Source organism: Syngnathus typhle, linkage group LG14, assembly GCF_033458585.1.
Source record: "Syngnathus typhle isolate RoL2023-S1 ecotype Sweden linkage group LG14, RoL_Styp_1.0, whole genome shotgun sequence".
In the NCBI taxonomy this organism is placed as follows: domain Eukaryota; kingdom Metazoa; phylum Chordata; class Actinopteri; order Syngnathiformes; family Syngnathidae; genus Syngnathus; species Syngnathus typhle.
In genome coordinates this window covers 1,439,305-1,463,011 of record NC_083751.1, presented here as the reverse complement: position 1 = coordinate 1,463,011, position 23,707 = coordinate 1,439,305, and the positions used below count along the sequence as shown (strand labels likewise).

General features: G+C 43.0%; 1 protein-coding gene across 4 annotated transcripts in view; it reads right to left on the bottom strand.

Moving 5' to 3' along the window:
- dennd1b (DENN/MADD domain containing 1B) overlaps positions 1-20,600 on the bottom strand; it is a 66,652-nt gene extending 46,052 nt beyond the window's left edge. For 2 of the 4 annotated variants that reach the window (XM_061297304.1, XM_061297306.1), the window contains exons 1-2: positions 6,034-6,415; positions 5,913-5,956 (exon numbers count right to left, since the gene is read on the bottom strand). In XM_061297304.1, the coding sequence (XP_061153288.1) occupies positions 5,913-5,956; positions 6,034-6,268 (279 nt within the window). In that variant the 5' untranslated portion in view covers positions 6,269-6,415. Of the gene's footprint in view, positions 1-5,912; positions 5,957-6,033; positions 6,416-19,849; positions 19,915-20,293 lie in introns of those variants that run through there. The other 2 variants (XM_061297308.1, XM_061297305.1) reach the window with 2 other exon arrangements.
- Between the last annotated feature and the right edge of the window lie 3,107 nt (positions 20,601-23,707).

The following is a 23,707-nucleotide window of genomic DNA, read 5'->3' as shown; positions in this document are numbered from 1 at the left end:
CCTAAGTCGAGGTTGTCGTCTTAACCCCCCGCCCCCCCCTTTTCCCTCACCCGGTGTCCCCCTTGGACCCCCTCCTCTTCCCAATTAGTCTGTCTGCGCGCAGCTACCCATCCGATGCCTGCCCATCCTGCCGGTGCCGGTCGGCTCATGCAGCCCCTCTGGCTAACATGACAAAGAGAGAGAGAGAGAGAGAGCGGCTCAGTATTCAAAAAGACACTCTGCTTTCAAATGCCGAATGGTAGGGTCGACCTGGGTGCAGCTTTAAGCAAAATATTCAAATTCTCAGCCTTCTCTTATTTAAGAATTTGCATGGATATGCATTCATTTGCAATGTGTAAAGGCACAAGGACAGCTGAGATTTTTGGTTTTAGAAAGAGTGCAAAAAATAAATAATGCAGAGCTAAAATGTATGATGGCATGAAATCTTGATGGCTGAGGCTGATACAGTGAAAACTACGTTGGGAAAAGAAAGATGAAAACAAAGTTACCAAAAAAGGAGAACACATTCACACGAGTGATGTGCAATATAGGCAGAACTTTATATCCGGATAACGATATATCGCAATATTCTATAGTAGGTACGCATCCCTAAAATGATTGCAAACTTTCCCTTTTATCTTAATATAAAAAAATGAATAAAAGATTCCGAAAACTGAACTGAAACACAGCCGGTGCCCAAAAAAAAAGGTCGAAATTCATCTTTTTCATACTTTTCACTGCAAATAAAACTTAATGAACACATGAGCACAATTTAGCTGCGGATTCCGATGACTCCGTCGTACATCGAAGACCCCCCGCCCCCCGCCCTTGTATTTGCACGCCGGTTTATACTGTACCCACATTTTCTCAGAGTCTGATTTAAAAAAAAAAAAAATAGACGTAACAAAACAAAGGCAAACAATGGCAGACGCAGACAGTGGATATAGCAGAGAATGAGGAATAAAAGGAAAAGAAGAAGAACAATGGGCAAAGAGGCACAGGCTCCACTGGCCGCTGCAGACCGCAGACCCTGCAGAGATTCCTTTCATTAGGCTTTAATATTATGCTGCCGGCTTGCCATTCTGACCCGCACTATGTGCCGGTAATAAGAACGGCCTTCGGAGCTGGACCAAAGCAACAGAGCTGCTTGAGCTGGGGGGGGGAGAAAGGAAGATGGAGGGGTGCACGAGAATGAGCCGACGCGGTGCACTTTCAAATTGACACGAGGCGGGGGTGTTACATTTTCACATTCTGCCTCATTCCGACCAAGCCGCTCTGCTCTGGGAGGAAGAGGGCGTTTTGTCTTCCTCGAATTGATGAAATCCCTCCATCAGTGACCCCTCTGGTGACTAAAGTTGTTTTGCTTAACAACATCCCATGATGCCACCTCCTTATTTGGGAGGCGTTGAAGGTGGCAGATTGATCTTCGGGCCTCTTCAAACACTTTGCCAACACGTGTGTGCGTCCTATAGGGAGACCTATGGCTGCACAATCCATTTCAAATCCTTACTTATTATTATTTCTGGAATACCTCGTTGTACCGAATCGTCAAATCGTTTCAAAATATTAGGGCTACCATGACGTTTGTTTGCAATCATTTCATCAAATGAAAAAGAAGAATCTGAAAATTGAATCTGAAGGGGGCAAGCAGCTTAGAGAATAAATATACAACATCCACTACAGTGTGCATTATTCCAGCGCTAATACCCTGTCCTGCTGATGTCCTTTATACGCATCACAGATGGGCTCAGACTGTGCCGAGATCTTCTCCGGAATATATTACCAAATGATAGGGGGAGATGTCTCACTCCCTAACACACTGGCGTGCACGCGCACTTGCAAGTGTTGGGCCAAGAGCACTGCATATGCCCAAACATACAAGCGTGGGCTTCATTAATGAAGTGCCAGGAGAAGCTGGGGGGGGGGGGGGGGGGCAGTTATATGTGTGTGTGTGGACACGCACAAAGCGGCCGGGGGAGAATTTCCTTCTTTAAGCTTTTAGCTCCCACTGGGCTTTGCTCCACTGTATGGACCCTGATGTGGGTCTGCCCGTAACACATGGCGTCAGATGGACACATGGCCAATGTCTCCGTTGGCCAAACTCGAGCAAGTCTTGAGGAAGTTTTCAAGTTGAATTCATTCCTTAATACACAACAAAAGGATGGATGACTAGTTTTGAACTCTGAAAGAATATTTTCTTCAATTATTGTTCAAATTACCGTATTTTCCGCACTATAAGGCGCACCGGATTATAAGGCGCACCTTCAATGAATGGGCCCATTTGAAAACTTTGTCCATATAGAAGATTTGGCCCGCAGGCCGGACTTTGGACACGCCTGCTGTAGTGGCTCAATATTGGTCCATATATAAGGCGCACCCGATTATAAGGCGCACTGTCGGCTTTTGAGAAAATTGGAGGTTTTTAGGTGCGCCTTATCGTGCGGAAAATATGGTACTATAAAATGACACGGCGGGCCGGATCTGGCCTGAGGTTTGACACCTATGGTCTAAATGGAATTTCACTTCTTCGCCTTTCCAGTCACTGGACACTGCAAATGATATGGCAAGGACAGACGTATTCCTTCTATACTCCTAGACCGTGGTTCATCTCCCAAGAAGCAAGCCCAGAGGTCAGCGATATCAGGACCCATGAGCAACAAGGGGTCCTAGTTAGGCATCCAGCTCAGTGCCGGCGCCAAAGGCCAACTTAGTGGGGCAAGACTGTCCATTAGTCAAGACCCTGGACCACCCTGGGGATCTGGGGGTGATAAGGGTTAGAAAGAAGAATAAAAAGCTGATCAACCCAGACACATACACACATATATTCTCAAAGGCTTACACAGATCATATCAGGCCTTGTTTGACACTGCTGTCAGGGTGCAGTGAAGGGGAAAGACCAAACCCGGTGACAGACACACTGACATCATACAAGAACACAAATTCATGCAGATACACACTTTTGTTTAGCCTAGACAAAGAGGGTAAAATTTCTCTTCATATTTCTTCTTGGGGTTTGATTTTTCTGCCATAGGTTCCTCGCTTGGCTGATTGTGACAGCTCTTTGGAGCTAATATAATAATAATAATATTCAGTTCAGATTCCAAATGGAAAGAAAGCACACTGGAATTCAACTCGATACATTTTGTCGGCTTTCGGGGAAAATACACTTTACTTCATTTATCCGATGATACATTTTGGAAAAACAGATGCCCAACGCTTCAATTCAGAACTTTGCTTTTTTTTTTTCTCCTTCTTCTTCTTCCCAGTAACAAGGAGCCGAACAGCCAAATTCACAACATGGAGTTGATCCATGAACGTAGCAGAAGAGTTAAGTGCCGCCCACGCCACGTGTATTCTTTTGTGTGATTATTCTCGCAACCTGCTGATGACACCGTGTGAAACTCAAAGCTCAATCGCCATTTTGCTCTGGGAACATGCCGTTTAAAGTTTCACAATGCGCGAGGTACGCTTCGGAAATTAGGAGTCGTCGTCTTGAGCTCATCGTGTCGAAACGTGACGAAGGAAATGTATTGGTCGCTTTATGATACATTTTTATGGTTGAAATTTGATGTTCAGCTCTCTAATGTACCATCATACAAAAAAAAATACAGTAATGGGACATATTCCCTATCAACCAGAGGTGTCAAACCCAAGGCCCGGGGGCCAGATATGGCCCGCCACATCATTTTATGTGGCCCGCAAAGACAAATTGTGCATCGGCTACAAATTGTCTTCACTTAAAAAAAAAAAAAAAGATATTTCTTGCAATCCTTTTAAAATATTTGAACCATTTTTCGGCAATACAGTGTTACGCCGAGGTCTCGGCCTTGGGGGGACCTTTTGTCTCTCACCCTTTCAAACTCCCATTGTAGCGATGGAGTTACTTGTCGCCCTATTAGCTAGCTGGTAAGCAGTTAGCGTTATTAGTCATTCTGAATTGACAAGTGGGCCGTCGAGTCAAGTCACGCTCCACTGTGGCAAGCTATAATTAACTTTCCTGTTTGTGCGCTTCTTTGACTGCAAGTGCATGTTCAGTCTGCAGATTTTTTATTTTTTTTTCTCCCCGCACAACTTTGGGATGACATCTGAGAGCGAGCGGATGGATTTCCATCTGTCTGCTTCGTTTTTGGGGGGAATATTTTGAAGCCGCATTTCCTTCTTTTTCCTTCTCACATCCTCTCATTCCTGTCGCATCTGCAGATGACCAAGACATCAAGAGACTTGGGAGCTCGGGGAGGAAAAGGAGAGCAGAAGGGGAAGAGAGGGGAAAAAAAAAAAGGGCGGCGAGCAAGCAAAAGAGGGAGCAAGCGCCTCTCACGTCAGGTTTCCCCAGCACACCCCAGAGTGCCAGCCAGCCTGCAGTCTGTTCTCCTTTGAGCTTTCTATTCTACTACAGAAGAGAAAAAAAAAATCAATTCATATTTCCATAATCCACACTCCTGTCTGTCTGCATGTCTTTGCCTGTGCCCCTCCTTCCTTCCTTCCTTGGATTTCTCCCCTGGGGTAGACTAACCCCTCCACCCCGATCCTACGGCCTACAAATGTCATTACGCTGAGCAACAATAACGGGCAAAACAAAAGGAGGCCTTGCTCTGAGCTCAGAGCTCAGAGCGCAGAGACTGTTGGCTGCTGCTGCCATATGCTGGCCAGCACGGGCGGCCACAGAAAGAGACCCGAGTCTGGCTCTGGAGGACTCCAGCCTCCGGGCCCACAAAGGAGGAAAAAGAGCCTTAATCCTGGTAATGAGGCCAGTGAATACAGTTTTTATGTATACAGGGGAAAGGGCCAATCCCTCTGTACACAGCACGCTAACTAGCCATCTTAAGGGCCATCTTATCCACACAAACGATCTGGTCCACAACAGAATGAAAGAGAAGGGAGGTTGCCGTGGGTGGGAGCGAAGTAAAAGAGACGGAAAAAAAAAAAAAAGGGGGATGACGTCCGGACACATGTCAAGACTCAAACTGTGTTGATTTGTTGTCTTTCTTGGTTTCAACCAAGCTTTGCGATGGGGAACCCACCAGGAACATTGACGTCACTATAGATAGGATTCATTTTATATTACATTCAAACTTTTGCATAAAGTTGCACTTTAACTTTCATTTGGAATGGCACTGATCAACCCAAAAAAGGTTTGACTCCATTTTTCATAAATAGTTGAGTTTTTGTGTACAACTCCCCGTGGCAAAAGAAAATTAGCATAAAGCTTGCTAACTTCCTATTTATTCCAAATTAGAGAGCAGTTGAAACTGAAGGGATCGGTTGGTTTATTTATCTGATTGTATTGATCAAGTTGGATCTCTCATTTTGTTTGTTGGCCAAGCCTGCACATCTACCCTGAGTGTACAAAGTTTGTGCTTTATCTATCATTATCTGCAAATGTAAAATGATTCTTTATTCATGACTATTTGGGTTGTCCAAATCTATTTGGCATAATAGTTCAGAATCGCCCATTTCCACGTGACCTCAGCAATAATATGTTCAGGTGTTGCGCTTCAACTCCAGAGGACACGACCCTGACTGGTTTCGGGGGGAACAAAGCGTCCAAAAAGCCACATCTGAAAGAGCTACTTTGCCGACGGAATTAACCTAATAATGCGACAGTCGTGAAAAATGTAGCAGACAGAGCGAAACAATGAAAGCGAGAACCCGGAAAACAAAAGTGTGCATTCCTGTCACGGCTGCATGATAATTAGCCATTCCTCGCTTGTTGAAGAGCCGCTCGCTGCTTTTCATTACCGACGACAGACATGCAATGAGACGGCGAGACGGAGAGGAGGGAAGACAGAGTGAGAGGGGGAGAGAAAGAACCGTGAGGAGGAGTGATGGGGGGGGAGTGAACAGAAAAACAGGAGTGAGAGAATTAGAGAAGATGGGGAGTTGGGGAAGAGAGAGAGAAAGAGAGAGAGGGAGCGGAGTGTGTTCCATCCAACCTGGTCGGTGTAGTCCTGGGGGAAGCTCCACAGCACGGTTGGATCTAGAGGTAATTGACAGACAGCATTAATCAGCGGGTGAGAAACACACCGTCTTCGCTAGCTGCCTCACAAGACATACATATTAATGAGATGGGTGGGGGCAAGGGGTAGCTGCTGCTGCTGCTGCTGCTGCTGCCTGGGTCTGTGCACGCACACACACACACACTCACACACCTTTTACGCTCACACGGCAGCAGAACAGTGAATGTGTCGAGGCTGCACGAGCTGGAAATATGCAAATGTGGAGTCTCAGTACGGATACGATAACGTTTAAAAACAATCCGATCATCGCAGGCCGACTTCACTTGAATCATGATAAAATGGCACGTTTGATTCGATGGAGTTGTATATAATTTTTTTTTTTTTTAAACATCTTAGCAATGATTGAGGATGAATTGGATTTTCATAGTGAAGCTATTAGCTGGAAAAGGGAGATGTCTGGACACCCATCAGACAGAATTGGCCATTTGTCATTTGATCTTTTTTAACGAGCTACTGAAACTCTGATATTTGATTAATAAAAAAAAAAAAAAAACATTTATGAAATAATCAGCAACTTTTAATTAGCTGGGATTTGATTTATAAAAATGTGCTTTGAAGACTTATATGTCAAACTTCAGCTCCAAAGACGAGCAGATAAAACAAAAAAAATGACTGCATGAAATGAAGTTTTCATTTTCAACAGCTTGCGGCCATCATCATGTGTGTATGCAATAAGCTTGCATCGGTCCCAATGTGGCTAATTCCCCATCTAAAGCCAAGCTCAAAGCCAAAGTGAGTGAAAGGAAGCAGTCATCCCTGAACACGGGGGTCTTTGCTAAACACGGCTTCCACGGCGCCTAGGTCACCATGTGACACAAGTAGCTTGAAGAGACACAAGCTGTGGACCGTCCGAAAATAGACACAAACGTCTGATTTAAGAATTGGACCCCCCCGTCCAATTTGGCAGAAGTGATAGAGGCAACAAATTGATTTGCTAATCATCCCATATGATGATGAATATGACCCCATCGAAGTAAATGTCAACTGACAACTGGATTGAAAAAAATATTTATCCAGATCTGTCGCTAATTTCCGGCCCTCCTTATTGTTTCTCATTTCCTAACCTTCCTTTCTCCTCCTATTATTCCCTCACTCTCTTACTGGGCGAGCAGCGGGCGCAAGAGGGGGCCTGAAGGGGGTGGAAGTTGAAGGTTACAGGGGTGAAAAGGACCCCCCGCTGCTCCGCCCGGGGACACAAATGTCACCATGACAGATCCTGGAACTGTTAATTCATCCTCACAAAGCACACCCTCAAATCTGAATAAATAAAATGAGTCTCTATAATTAAGGAGGTGCAATATTTTACCAGGCACGCATAAATATGGTGCACATTTGAGTTGAAGAAGAGGAAAATCATTTCCAAGTCATCTAATAACAACTCAAGTTTATGTACACATCACAAGTTGACTATGGTTGTGATTTATTCCAGCGACAATGAGCTTGGCGGTAAATTGAAAACACGAGAAACTTTAGGGAAGGAAATTTAAACCTTTTTTGAAATCCGATTATCCACAAAATAATCGACGATTATTCAAATCATTGTTCGTTTCTGCCCGATTTGTTAACCAATCACATGATCATAAATCGGGTTTGTAATTTTCAGTTAATAGATAGCGGAGGGGAAAAAAAAATCGTAGGTTATTTTTTTTTTTCTTCGTTTTTCTTGGTCTTGTATCAAACAATGCAACGTTCCAGTTTGGTGTGGTGCTGTGAAAAAGAGGCAAAAAAAAATTGCATCCGCACGAGCGCTCGGCTTCCCAAAAAAAGTTCTGTTGACTATTCTTGGTGAGAGCAGCTGCAAACTGTTTCAAAGAAGTCCGTTGGCTGCGCTATACAAGCTGGCTGCTAATATGACCAAGGGGAAGAGAAAAAAAAAAAAAAAAACCTGTTGGGTGTGAATTGATTCCAAATCACCTATCCAGAAGTGGATTCCAACATTCACACCTAAGAATATATGTGGCATGACCATTGGACCCTGCCGCGAGTGTCCATGTAAACAGCCGCATACATGCATGTTTACAGTCAGACGGATGATTATTTACTGTACGGGTAACATGTCCATTGATCCCTGGGGCCTTCAAGGATGGCTGACCTCCAGCAGTCGTCAGCATGTGGGCAACGTGTGAGCGGCCCCTGAGCATTGGCACGTTTACTTGGAGGAGGGGGGAGGGGGGGGGGTGCTGGGAATTCTGGTGCAGGAAAAAAAATAAAAAAAATCAATGCTTCTGCTCTCCTTAAGACATATGTCAAAGGTGGAAAGTGAGAGGGTTAATAGGTGAAGGGTGTTGGGAACGAATAATATGTGAGAGGAAAGATGAGCTATGGATCAGATGACACCAATGCTAACTCAGGTGGGCCAATTAAAAAACAAAAAAATTCTGATGTTATATATGCATGGAGATTTTTTTTTTTTAATATATCCCATTGTGACAATTGTCTTCATAATTCTATGCGTATTGGCACGTCCAAGTAGGCTAAAAATGAAAACTCTTGGCATCTTCATCTTGGCATACATTTTTGCTTCTTGGGATTTCCAAGCATGGAGCTATTGGCAGGAAATGGCATTCCTAACGCTGCTGGCTGGGGAAAAAAAAAAAAAAAAGTTGGCGCAAGATGCCATGTGTCAGATAGCTCACACTACCCACTGAAGTATTTAACTTGAAGCCATTTAGTCCCCCCCCCAAAAAAAGTTGCTATTTGGTTGCATGGAAATGTCCTGTGTGTGAAAAATCATCTCACAGGCTCACCGGCCATTGCAAAGGAGAAAAACCCCGAATAGATGAAAGATAATTCTCTATACTGTGGGAATCAAACAGACTTGGAGCCCTTATGGCCATGCAATGCTCTGAAGGCATAAAAACACTTTTTTTTTCTTCTTCTCCACAAACGACTGAATATGTGTTGCGTGTGAATAGGGGGCCTGTTTGTTAAGGGAGGCCAAATCCCATATGGTGAACACCAGCTCCTCCGCTGAGAAGAGAGACTGTGAAAGCCATGGGCATCCTCTCTGCTCTGCAAATGAAGGGATGTAGCGCCTGCCTCTCCTTGTTCCTCCTTTCTCTGGCTCCCTCCCTGCTCCCTTTTTCTTGGCCAGGGGTTAAACTGCTGCACTCTAACCTCCTCGGCGGCGATTTCATTCACTGCGTTTGTCTGGCTTGCGCTCTCATCTGTGAGAGAGACTTATTTCACAGTATGGAGTGGATTAGGGACTCATTGGTATGGCCTCGCTACAAAAGCGTTGTTTTAGCGAGCGGCCGCGACGCCGTGACGGGAGGAAGCTGCCGGTGCCGCCGGAGCTGGCTCGGCGTCCACAATCGGGCCATTGTGGACGGAGGGAGCCCGGCGCTAGAGGCCGTCTAGACTTTGAGCCCGGGCCGATTGGGGAAACAGAGGGAGAAAATCCCATCAGGCAGTGGAGTGAAAGTTAACTAAGGTACCCTGCTGTGAACCTGATGAAGATGTCAAGCCAACATATGGCCAAAAATGGCCATTGTCAGAAGAAGGAGCTTTCTTCCCTCAGAGGGTGGCTAAAGAAGATCGTGGTGGTGGGCGGGGCAACCTCAAGGAAGGAATAACTGCGGTGGTCATCGCTTTACTTCTGGATCAGTAGACTTATTCCGGCTGGGAGGAGGCCCAACTCCTCGGCTCGCGGTTAAAGGAGTAAGCAGATTAACTGGCATCTTTCAAAAGGCCAGCCCAAAGAAAACACACTCGGACATTAACGAGATTTTTTTTTTTTTTTTGTAAGGGGAGGGGGCTTTTACCAATCAAGCGGGCCTGCACGCCGTAAATGGCATTACATTTCATGCCGATTTAGTCGGCAGAGGTTTCGAGTAAACACGATATGCTCCTTAAGTTTATTAAAAACCGATTGGTCACACTAGGTCAATTACAAACCAAGGGAAGGAAGTGAACCAGCTTCATTCAATTCAAATGAACTATATCGAGAATCGGTGAACGGAGAACATAAACAATCGAGTTTCCAAACGGATCTCATCCAAGCCTAAAAACAGATTTTTTCTTTTCTAACAATTTACAACTCAAACCAACCAAAATGGCGGTTGCAACATCTAAGGGTTGCGTGTGCTTTTCCAGATGGAAAAAGAAGAAGAAAAAGAAAATCAACAACTGGCAAGCTTCACATGCGCTAGATGGTGGCCAGGGGGATTTTCTAATCCACTTCTTCATGTACATCTGAAAAGATAAACAAGCCCCTCAGCCTCAGTCTCACTGGAAGGAGACGAAAGACGGAGCTGCATTGAGATGACGTGACCCTGATAATGCCACATTACTTGTTTCATTTTCCCAGCCGTGTGAGGGAAAAAATGCTTCGGCGAGGAGAGAGGGAGGGAAAGGGGGTGAAGTGGAGCCATGCGGAGACAGAGAAGTGAAAGCGATACTGTCTCCGGGCTAGTTGGGATGCAACCCAATTTCACGGCTTCACGAATGACTGGCACAGCATATGGACGCAACCTTTGTGACAGCCAGCGCATATCAGCGCTGATATTTCCAGCCACCTTCCATACGTGACGTCAAACGGAGCCTCTGCGTGACACCATGTACTCAGCATCTTGTTTGGCTAGCTAAGGAGGACGTAGCCGGCGATCTGTCACGCTACTTGGTAAAATCGACCGAGCTTGACAGGTCCGCTTTGTAACTCGAGACAAATCCAGAGTGAGTGCGACTTCATGATGCCAAGTCCATAAATAATGTCGGGTAAAGATACAAACGCATCTTAATGTAGTCACATATTCCGCCTCACACTGCCATTTTGTATAATATAAAATGTAAATAATAATTATTATAAATAATAATAATAAAATAATAAGAGTAAAAATCTGTAATAATAAAATAATCAATTATATAAAATATATATAAAAATATATAAAATAATAAGAGTAAAAATCTGTGTGATGACTTTGAGAACAGTCTTGTTTCGAAGCGCCATTATGTTCCGTTATCAGGTGTGGCTCTTCCACACTCACCGGGAGGGGAGGTCTTGGATTTTACATGGACACAAGGCAATAATCTGCAAGCCTTGTCGGAGAAAAGAAAAAAAAAAAAAGTGAGAATCAAGACAGCCTGAGGACTGAGTTGTTTTACCATCTCAAGAGCGAACATCACAGACATTAAAAGCTACACGAGTCAGCTATCCACGGCAAGCCTTACGCAGCCAAAGTAAGAGCAGAAAAACACATTCAGCAAAAATTGCAAGACACCAGACAGTCGCTGACTACATCAGAACAACCGCAGTGAAGACCGGCAGAAAAAATGTGAAGTACTGAAAATCGGATTTGAACAATCGAGATGGAAGCCGTCAACTGGAATGATCCAGGAAAATCGGCGTCGGCTCTCATTTGCAAAATTAGAGATGGGAGTGATTAACGATTGATAAAAATGAGTACATGTCAATTGAAGCTTCAAGCGTTTAAATAAACTGAGTTAAAGTGGACTGCATCACTTGGCTACAACCAGCAGAGGCGCTATTGGCTGGAAGTCAAAGTCGATAACTTTGGTCTAAAAATGACTACTATTATTTATTCATTTAAATCTGAGATGCTAATTCCAAATCTTTTCTCTTGAGCATCAGGTTTTCACAACATAAAAACAACAACCCTAATCATTTTTAAAACCCTTTCTCTTGTCCAAGCAGTGATTCCTTGACGGATTCCCTTTTGGCTCGGTTTTGACAGAGCGTTGGAAATGTTATTTTCGGGGCATGTGACAAAAGGAAGTTTTGGGACGCGTAAAAACTTAAGGGAAGCCATCAGGTGATTTGCCAGTCGGCGGCAGATGCTTCGGGGAGACTTTCTTTTGACTCTTTGCGGCATCACACAAAAACACGGTGTCGCGCGGCAGCTCCTTGAGGTGCGGAGAGGATCGATCTCGGTTAATGTCATATGGCACAGCACCCAGAGGCAGCAGCATGGCGCTGATGACAGTGAAAAGCCTTGCCTTTGGCGGCGACATGCACGCTGCTGCTGAGCTGTGATTTGAAGTTCACGTGCAAAGGCTGACAGAAAGACAGCTCTCAGTCAGGCATTCCAACTTGAAGTCACTCAGCCAGTCTCTCCACAGGGGGAAGACAAAACATCTGTACCCGCTAAAAAGCACAGAGTGGAACACAAAGTTCTGCAGGACTGCTGGGGCAAAATGCACCACACAAACATGGCTCACCGATAGCCAAAATTGGATCAATTACTGATATCATATCAATAACAATTCAAATAAAAATGCTGATTAAAAAATCAGCACACAGACAAAAATCATATCGCAAACGTTAAAACATGCACTATACACTGCAATGAACAAAATTCAAATAAACTACCTCGCGGGTTTCATTCATTGCAAGTAACCCCCACAATGTCATTAATAATACAATGAGACCACGAAAAATTCATTTGGTTTCATAACAGCCCTCTTTGGAATGCCATAAATCCAAAAGTGGCCCGCAGCAAAAATGAGTTTGACACTTCTGGGGAAAGGAATGTATGAGCCACACTGATCATTTCTAAGATCCTGAAACCAACCTCAACAATATGCCGACAACTGGTACACCTAAACAGCCAAATTTGGCAATCAATCCCCAGATTACAGTTCAGAGCGTAACCCGAGCTCATCCAATGACTGACGTGTTTGTAAATGTGCACATGGCACGCTCTCGTAGACTGTCTGTCTGTCCGTCTGTAAACAAATTGCAAGATTCCCAATGAGAAATGATCCAAGACATTCACAAAAGCATCCCCATTGACCTATATTTGAAAAAATAGGCCAAAGCTCAAATTAAGGGCCAACAGGGCTTCCTTCCGACGTGCGTGTAAACGCCATCGTCTTCACGGTAATTGTGAGGCGACGTCTTTGTAGCCTTGAACACACACACGTAGCCTGGAGGCATGGCTGTTGACATGGAAATAGTGAAGACACAAGCTGAAATGACAGCACAGACAGCAGGCTTGTACCACTAGTTCTGCTTGACTTGGGTTTTGGTCTTGGTGCCTAAATTAAGAGTCTGGGTGTCAGGATACCAGTACTCATATCACGTCAATAACTAGGTTGATTTTCTTAATTACCGATGGAAGAGACGACGTATTCCGGATCACTTTGCGTTACTTTACGAGGCAACGGCTCGGAGAGGGTCCAAACGCGTTGCCGTTCACAGTCTATGATGTATTTTTCCACTGGTCCAAATTTCACACGTTTCTGTATTTCTATTGTCAAAATTGTCAAAATAAGAGATCTCTACATTCGGCTGGTGAGTGTCCTTCCGTTTGCTATCTCGCAGCGGCCGTAAAGGAATTTACCGTTTTTTTCCATGTATAATGCGCCCCCATGTATAATACGCACCCTATAAATGGCATGTTGATGCTGGAAAAAAGCCTGTACCCATGTATAATACGCACCCAAATTTTGACTCCTACTTAAGTCCGTGAACGTAAAATTATTTCAGAAAAAATATCTTTGGGAACAACCGGATGTTATTCTGCCGGTCAGTATCACTGCGCATGCGCTAGCAAACTCGATAGCGAAGAAATGTTTCGGATTTGTGTAGGGCACATTGTGACAGCAATAAAAAAATAAAAATAAATAATAAAAAATGTACCCATGTATAATGCGCACCCCAGATTTTAGGACAATAAATTCGTTAAATTTTGCGCATTATACATGGAAAAAAACGGTAATACAGTGTGTGGAATGGTCAAAACACAGATTTTAGAGAAACCTCGTTTCCCCCAAAATATAAAATAACCATACCGAGAAGAACACTTCTCTAATATGCTTAAATATATTGGATATCTGCTTAGTCAAAAGATATTTGAGGACCGATTTTTTATTACGAATAGCATCCCAATTAATAAATCCATTTCATTTATGGGTGAAACTAAGCCATCTTGATATTACACGCATTGGACCAAGCCAATAATTGTTGATTATTTGTATGTTTGTTTGCATAACAAGCGCCATCTGCTACGCTCCGTACATTCCCGATCCCCGACAGTCATCGCTTGACATCCATCCGCGTGAAGAAGAGCTTAAACTTCCAGTCGGGTCCGCGTTTCACTTTTGCTTCATTGATTCCACGTTTTAACATGAATAACCCAAGAGCTACCCAGAGAATGTGAGGAATGGTCACTTGGGAATAGATTCACTCAGGTCTATTAGCATGAGCGCACACAAACAGCAGCCAGTAAAAACAACTGTTCAGTCTGGAAAGATGATGCAATGAACCACTTCTGCAGTCATCAAAAATCATCCCATTTTAAATTATTGATCAGGCCTTACACTCTTTCCACACTGAAGAAGAAATGTCTATAAATAGCCCGCAGTGGGTGCCTAGAAGTATTTCCATGTTTTTTCCTCCCTCATCTAGATGCTATTATAAACACGATTAAAAAATGGAAAAAATAGACAATGCTGCAACTAGTTGCTATAGCAACCACAGCATCAAAACCCAAAGGCTCTCATTCCGGCCCAGTGCAACCATGCTTTGGCCACTAAACAGCAAAGCTGTCCAGAGGGGGTTGGAGCTTTCCAAGTGAGTGCGCCAAGTACCGCATGTCACAAGGTCAGATGGCACCAAAAGAGAAGCCATGCGATACACTTGAAAACAGACTATGTGCCTTGTTTGTGTCGGCAAATTAACCACGAGAAGGAGTTTAAAAAATAAGACACTTTAGCAAGAGAAATTAAATAAGCAGAAAAGGTGAAGGCAGTGACGAGGGTTGTCAAAAAGATAATAACCAAAATAAATAGCATTTACAAACAGAAACAAGCCCTGATAGTTAAATAGGAGAATCACTCCACGTAATTAGAAACAAACCGAGGCACTCTAATCTTTTTCAATAAGACAAGTTGGAAGCCAAGCCCGCGAGCAGCAGGTTCTGACTCGGAGTTACAAATGACTCCAGACAAGAACAAAAAAGTGATGCTGGAGAGCATGGGGAGATGTCGATACACTGGCGTGCCAAAATCCAGTCTTACGTTTTGGCAGACAGTACAGTTTGACGTTGAGGGCTTGTGTACGATGCAAACGTTCCTTGCTCACAAACTGATTCATCTTTAGAGAGAAGTTTGGGATTTTATTAGTCGATCACGGCCATTTTGTTAACTCATTCGCCGCCAGAGGAAACAAAGACTTGCATGACATCTTGATCTTCTGTAAATGAGCTAATTTCGTAAAGTCACATGGGTGAGCCAAAGTAGAAAGGCATAAGGGTTGCGAGATAAACAACGTGTGAGACCCAGGGGTCTTCTCAAGAGGGAAAGTGAAGAGGAGTGTGGCCTCTCTAATGACCAATCAACACCCTCCTCGCTGCCATGACATCTGTTAGTACTCCGACGGCCTCCGATTTGAGCGCCGTGAACGCAACACGCCGCCGCCGCCGCCGGGATCCAATCACGGCTGTTGGAATAAGTGAGCTTTGGGTCGCGGACCAATTCTGACATTTCGCAGAATGCCAACGTTCAACCTTTTCTAAAAGTTCTACTACACGAGTTTTGCGCCGTGAATACGAAAGGTGAAAAAAGAAAGGAGGGGGGGGGGGGGGGAAATCACAGTTCTGCTTGAGGGGGCGAGAGCAAAGAAGCAAGCGGGCGGATATCGAACTAGCGAACAGTAGGCGACCCTTTGGAGACCTTGGCACCACATGGGATGCTGTACAAAAGAGACATTTCATAATTGGACAAAGTGAAACTAAAACATCATGTGGATAAAAGGCCAAATAGTGTCTGCTCTGTACTTTTTAGTTCTCGAATGTCTTGGATGTGTTTCGAGAGGAGGGAATGTTAGAACATCTATTTTTGGGTCATTTATGGCTATTATTTTCAGAAGAACCTATTCAGAAACAACAGTCTGAGCGCTATTTTGTGCAAGTCAATAATACAAATCAAATACTTAACATCATTAAAGTAAAGTAAAAATGACATTAAAATATTTCATAAGAAATTTAATAAGCAAATGATTTCTTGATGTCCATTTAATACTGTAGTAACAAGCGATATGTGATATGGGTGTTGAATATTACCATTATTACGATATTTAACATGTACCTAAAGAATGCGCAAAATAAGTAGATACATTTTTCATCTACACAACCGTTCAAAAGTTTGGGGTCACGAAATTGTTTGGTTTGACCCCAAACTTTTGAACGGTAGTGTAGATATTATTATAATAAAATATTATGAATTAAATATTATATTTGTATAAGATTATATATAATCTATGAATATAAGTATACATATATATATTATAAGATTTTTTACACAGAAGATTATATATATATATAATCTATAAATAATGATCTAAATAAATACATACACTACCGTTCAAAAGTTTGGGGTCACCCAAACAATTTTGCGACCCCAAACTTTTGAACGGTACTGTATATATCTTTTTACTACTATTCAGTTTTTGGATGGCGAAGTGCATTCATGGTTTTTCTTTTTGCAAATGAACATGGGGAGGGGTTGGGGTCACGCAAACCAAATCATACGAATAATAACGAGCCGTGCGTGCTGCTCTATTGTGGGTTTTTCGAAAGAATGAATTGTCTCCGTAATTGCAGCATGAATGTAGTTGTAAACTGATATGCTGATCTCTTAAGTTTATTGCTTTGTTACTGGAAACAATCTGGCTGGGGGGGGGGGGGGGGGGGGCGAAGCGGGTGAGGACAGGTAGCATCTGTCCCCACCTACTGCCTTGGCAGCTTTTGCATCATCTGCTAGCTTTGGCAGCCTCTTGGAAGCACATCAATATGGCTTTATGTAGCCAGAACCGCTAGTAGCTAGCATGCCAGTCACGCTCTCGGGCAACACTCACTCACAGGCTGAGCATCCAAGGAGCTCGGAGCCAACCGAGCTAAGCACAACTGAGCTTGCATTGAACAGGGAGGCCAAGTCTCCGTGGACCTGCATGGAGGGGGGGGTGTCTGTCATCCATTCACACATGCGTAGTTGGAAAGGTAGAGCAAAGTCCATAAACGTTTCACTCCACCGTTGCATTGAGCTTTATTTTTATCGATGTACTATCCGATCAATTTATTATCCTAAAAAAACATTTTTGCAAAATTCACAATTCATATATTGCCATTTGAATGACAGAAATGATAACAAATGAGGCCGTGAGAAGTGTTCCATGGGAGCACATTTGTTATTTGAACAGAGTAATAAAAAATAAAAAAACATTGGATCGTAAAGGTCATGCATCATTAGGCACAAAAGCCTTGTTGGCGTAACATCAGAGACCCCCACAAGTCTCACGAGACCCTCCTACACAGTGTAAACAGCGGATTCACATTTGCCAGATGTTTACAGGACACTGTTATCAACTGAAAATTGATCAGTCGCACTTAATACGATACGATATAATAAGCCAGCTTTAAGTTTGTGTCCCAGACCAAAGAGGAGGTCATAGATGGATGCTTAGATTGAACAATTGAATTACTCACTGGGTTATTTTTATCTTTATAATGATTAAGGAACTATTTTAGGATCACTAAAGTTAGGCAAAAAAAAAAAAAACTTAGAACACAGTAAAGGAAAACAAAACCACGTGACTGCACGCCTGCCCGCAAACACGTACATGTCACCGGCAGAGAGCTGATTAAAGAAGGTGTGAAGACTAGTTAACACAGGAAGACAGTGACCAGCTTAAAACAAAAAAAAGTGTGATTTTCATTGGACAACAAGCCTTGTGCCTTTTGAAGTTGACCTAAACACCTGACCGTGTCACACATGGATCTCGTTTCAGGGCCTGCAAGACCAGGATGTGGTGAGGACGGAAAAAACGGCAACATCAGCAAAACCACGTGAGCTTTCCATTGACTCAGGCGGGCCTGTCACTGTTAAATAGTTTTAACGCAAACTCCAATTAAATAAATGCCTGATAGAGACGACTTAAGAACTCAATTGCAGTTTCACTTATATACTCACAACTAAAGGAAGTCACATAAGTATTTAGATGAGTCGAATTTTATTTTAGTTCTAGTCATGTCTGCTTCGGTGAAATAAAAAGGAAATAACATGTAAAACCAACGCGACGGATTTCGGCCAAAGATGTAAGCGACAGGCGGGTGGTTTCACATCCCGGCCAAAGCCTTTCTAGTTATGACTCACACCTTTAACCCTTTCTACGTACGACAAAAATACATTTGCTTCAAAGATCAGCCGCTTTGTCGTCTTACATCGGTAAAATTAGTTCACGCGCGTGAAATAGTCGATTGATTTATAGGCCAAGCGCTTTAAAACCACTCCATAGGGACTTTTTGGGATGTATGCTTGCAATCACGTCTGATTCCACAAGCTTGAGTCCAACGACTGAGCTGAACGACCCGCAGAGTGTGCAAACATGGAGCTCGAGAGAGCACGAGTCCGGATATGAGGCTGACCCTGAATCATATGTGGAGGAAGTGGCTTATTACGGCGCAGGCTGCTTGCTGCTTTATGAGTTTGCTTTAAAATCCAATATCACAACTACATCCAAGGGCAACTTTCAGTTGACCAGGCAGCTGCACAAATCTACAGAAAAAACTTTGTGGGATATTTGACTTCATGTGCTATTGTATATAATATGGCCAATTTTATTTCTAATATTCACGATGAGAAGAACTGCCAGCAGTGGCTTTCCAGGCCTGTTTGTCCCAGCGGTGACTGCCAGAATGTTTGACCCACTGTAAATAGCACAAGGGTTAATACAACTTGCTGACCAAAGCATGATCTTTCAAAAACTTTTTTCAAGGGTCAGGGTGCAACGAGAAAGGTGGCTGGCTAGCTTACAGACGCAACAGCAGAGTGCAGACTGGAAGGTCAGTTGCAAAGACAGAGAACGCATAGCGCTAATATGTAACCGAAGCGTTGCGGCTGAGCTTCGGCTGACTTTCTGCTGACCTTGCTTTCGGGAAGACGTCGACAGAGAAGCATAAAGGACATGCTGCCGACATTACGACAACAATTGCGCAATAATACGAGCCCTACGGTTAAAGAGCAAAATGTTACTTTTCCCAACCGAAGCCATTCATGAGACAAAAACTTTTATCAAAAAACAAAACACTCACTTACCTTTTCTTTCAAGGTGCATGACAAACAAAAAACATAACACTTACCTTTTTTTCAAAAGTGCATGACTGCCATTAATTTCGTTTAATGCAGTGCTTCTCAAATAGTGGGGCGCGCCCCCCTTGGGGGGCGCGGTGCTATTCCTGGGGGGGCGCGTGTGACCCTGGGGAACAGGCTTTTTTTTTGGCAGTACTAGAATAAAGTGTAATTGCGCGTTTACTACAGCAGGGGGCAGTGGCGCTCTCATTGTTACTTCTGTCACGTTTGCGACAGTGCAACATTTTACGACTTACAAGACAAGTTAGGATAGTCACGGTGGGGAGGGGGGGCGCGATTAGTTTTCTTCTTGCTAGGGGGGGGCGTAACAGAAAATAATTGAGAAGCACTGGTTTAATGTAAGGTGATTAGAGGTGCAATGATAAATCGATTAATCGACCAATAATCGATTATTAAACGAATCCATGCTTTTTGATAATCAAATCATTTCATTTGCTTTCACTTCTCGAGGGGACACTGAAATTATAAAGTATATACACATATATACACACACACACACACACACACAAAGTATTTTAACATGTTTTAAAAGGAGTTAAGTGTATCATAAAAGTAGCGATTACATTAATGCTTTCAGTAATCTTCCTAGCTATCATATTTACACACAATAGTTCCACTGCACAGGATGAACAGCCTGTTAGGGTCATCGGGTCAGGCAAGTTTTAAACACATAAAATTAGGTCAGAGATGGCGAAAGGAGATTATCAGTGACCACAAAAAAAAAAAATAATAATAATAAAGCTTACCCGCATTTTTAGTTGCTGAAGAAGCCACATGCAATATCAAATCAAACGTTCTCTCTGGGTTCTCCCTGAAAACAAGAAGGGGAGTCATGAATGGAACAGAACATTATTTCACAATCCATTTCAGGTAATCGATTAATCATGCCTTGTTGTGCAGTATTACTTATCTGATCTAGAGCCAATAACGGAATACTATTCTCATTCCATAAAGACATACAGTTATATCTTTGAGCATATCTGATCGGACATTGGGCACATGTTGTCATATCTTTTAAGAAGGTTAGCAGAGCTGCTAACAAGCACACACACGAGCAGCGGACTGACCCAAAAAGCTGTCGAGCCAGCTGGTGTGCCTCTCAAATCCAAATAACGGCTAGAATTTCCTCTTTTTCTTCTTGTTCTCCAAGCATGCATCAATTTGGCTAGGTACAAATGTTAAAGGCTTACTTGACTCTGCTGTCCATGTTTTAGCTACCGCATCGCGACAGCTCCGTGCTGTCTGTCTGTCTGGCGGTGGCGGTTCTGAGGCTCAGCAATCCGACAAATGTCCCTCCCCCGCCCTCCACCTTTCGTCCTGGTCCTGGGCTTATCGGGCCCCTGAAGAAAGATGTCACATCTCCACATAAAAGGGAACGGTGTCTCTTTCGCCCTTGTTCCGTTACCGTGGGCCCAGTCCCAGTCCCAGTCCCAGTCCCAGTCCCAGCCGAGTCGCACAGTGCATATTTCCCACAACAAGCATCACTCCCGGAAGTGCTGTCAGACGGACCGTGACGTCATCACGTCGCTAGAGGATTTTCCACCGTTACATCGACAAGAATGATTAATTCGGAATATTTTTTAGTATGAAATTAAACGAAGACTGAAGTAGACCTGGTGGTTTTTTGTTTTTAATTTATTTTTAAATTCAAGAGATCTGGTGTTTTTTCTTGTTCATTTGTTTTTAAATGAAATGGTTCAAAGCACGTGTTATTTATCATCCAATTTTTAAGAGGGATTCAATCCAGAATTTCCTGAATGTGAGACAGACATGCTAACCACTTGTACACCAATTTTAAAATGTGGAAAAATACAGTTCAGGTGAATAATTGAAGGCAAAAGGTGAATCCTCGCATAGCAGTTCACTGTATGTTCCTGTACAGCAAAAAGTGAAGGGATTAATGTTTGTTTCACAGTCTGACTCACAAATGTGAACTTGTATTTGTCAAGAGACTCAGTTCCTTATTTGTCAGGGGACCAACTCCCTGAAGTCAAACCTGCTGGCAGAATCAATTACAATTCTGACACTTCGATTTCCATCCCGAGGCGGATTTATGCTTGCCTGAATGTTGTTTCTGTTATCTAGAAAGCCACCCATCTCAGAGGACTTTAAATTCTCTTTAGACTTTACTTTTCCTTTTCACTTTACTCTCATATTTAAGCCGTATTTGTGTGACGGTAAATTGAAATCAAATCTTGGATGAGCCTCTCTCCCCTCTCCGGAGAGGCTGTCTGGATCAGAGCCAGATTTATCCAGGCGGACTAAAAGGTAATTAAGTGGCAGCAAAATGAAGCATATGGTTTCTGGCAGCGCGATGCGATAGCAAGATATATATAAAAACAATCCGTAACATACATGAGGTTTCACACTGCAAGGAACGATGCTGTCAACACTTCCACACTTCACATTTATTTATAGCAAACAAAGGACAACAGTGTTCACTTCTGTTGACTGAGAAACTTTGCTTTGGATTAGTTCGAACTTTCATTAGCTCACTTTTTTCTCACCTTTCATCAAAATACTCAAAGAACAAAAATTATAGCATAGTTTACACTCCCGTTTTTTGTCATGTTGAAAACATCCTGCCCAACATGCTGCTGAGTGACGTTTTGCCCCTCTGCACCCAAACTAATAATAAATGCCATTTGCAGACACATTTTCAGAAATACAGTTCAGAAAACATTATAGTTCCATTCTTGATGGGGTGGGCAGGCACTCCAAAGAACCATCTATTTGTATCCAAACAATAAAATCTCCGTTTCTCATATTACACCTCGTTAAATCTGCAGAATGAGCAAACAAACCCCGAGTACATCTTGCGGCAAAGTTAACTTGCAGCCACAGCCGCATCGTAAGTGTAATCTGCGTTTTCTTACGTCCCTCTGATTGTTCTGACAGATGCAGAACTATGGGGGGTGATATAAGACATTCAATCTGTCATCCCCCAAGGTTTGCTGATATTTATTTTTATTAAAATTGTCTGAGGGTAAGTGAACCTCATAGTGTCAATCAAAAAAACACTTGTCACTATTCATTACACTTAACGCTAGAGCAGACATATCGTCAGTGGCTTCCAGGAGAAGATAACCTTGAAAGGACTCATTATATGTCTACTCATCAACCTTGCAGTTCTCAGTCTAAATCCTCATAGAACTTTAATATTATGGGAAGGTATCCTTGTACTCAGTCAAGGAGAGCCCAGCTAAGATTTCAGCGGGATTACAGGGATTTACCTGCATAGCAAATTACATATACTTACGTCTAATATGCTAAATAGAGTCGATCGATGAAAAGGGTCACAGAGGAACAAACGGCACTCTGCCAGATGTTCTGGTAAAATCTTCAGTCGGATTAGTTCTCAATTGTTCACACAGATCTTTGTGGATTAAAGCTGTGTGGCATCACACTGTACTGTGTATTTTTACATTTGGGTCATTTCCCACATTAGAACATAGAAGAAACAGGTAGTTGTTGACATTTATGACCTAATTGATGGAATCTTTTTTTAACTCCTCTCATGGGGTTACTATGGCTGCCTGAAGTTCAGGTTTCAATTTTCACATCAGTGAGCTTTGCATGTTCTCTCCATGTTTGCATGGGTTTCCCTCCCTGCTTCTGCACACATTACAAAAACATTCATGTTTGGTTTATGAAGTGAAGGCTGTGCGCATGACCTAATATATTCCATTGGGAAACTCGATACGTTTCTATACTGCAGCATCAAAATGAAAAGCAGACTACATTTTTGCGACCCACCCAAAGTGGGTGAAAATCACTGCTCTATATTAACTCTAAGTGTGAATGTAGTGTGAAAGGCAAAGCACAAGTCCGACCGTGTCTCACAAAAATGTCTCACAAGATGCAAAAAGACTCAGCAATTGACAGTTGGTGACGTTGTCAATCCTTTTTGTGATTAGATATTTTAATTTTTTTTTTGCAAATTTGTTTTTATTTTAAATTAAGTTAATGTTTTGGGGTGGGTTTTTTTTAGAACAGAACATTCTACAGGAGAACACTTGATAATTGCACCACGGCCACTGTAGTTCCTCAGACGACTATGGGGGCGCTGTGGAGGCAGGGTCACGTGCTTGTGACGTAATTTTCAAACAGGAAGTCGTGCACTCATCGCTGTCAGCGCCGAGGCAAGTCAATGAAAAGTCAGGAAAAGGGAGAATAAAACTTGAGCTCGTCAGTTATTAGATATTAAAGACATGTTACGTATTGATAGTCGCTTATTAAACGTTGACAATGCATTGCCAACGTTGTAGAAAAGGAGTAGCGCTTAGCGTTTTGACTGTCCTTCACCTCCAGTGTAAGGAACGACTTGCAAGACTCCTGTCAAGCACGAAGGTGCATGTGGACGGCTCGAGGCGATCCAAAGACGCGTCGGAAAGCAGAACCGAACCACAACAAACTAGTAAACAGCTGACCGAGGAGGAGCTGCTCATTCATAAATTCCACACAGAAGCGTGTCAGGTAATAACATCACCCAAAAAAATTAAAATCAACAAATCAGATTTTTTTTTTTTAATTAAAGATTAACCTTGCACTAGACCATATGGATATTAAATATTTGTAATGTAAATCCCTGGGATCCAGCATTT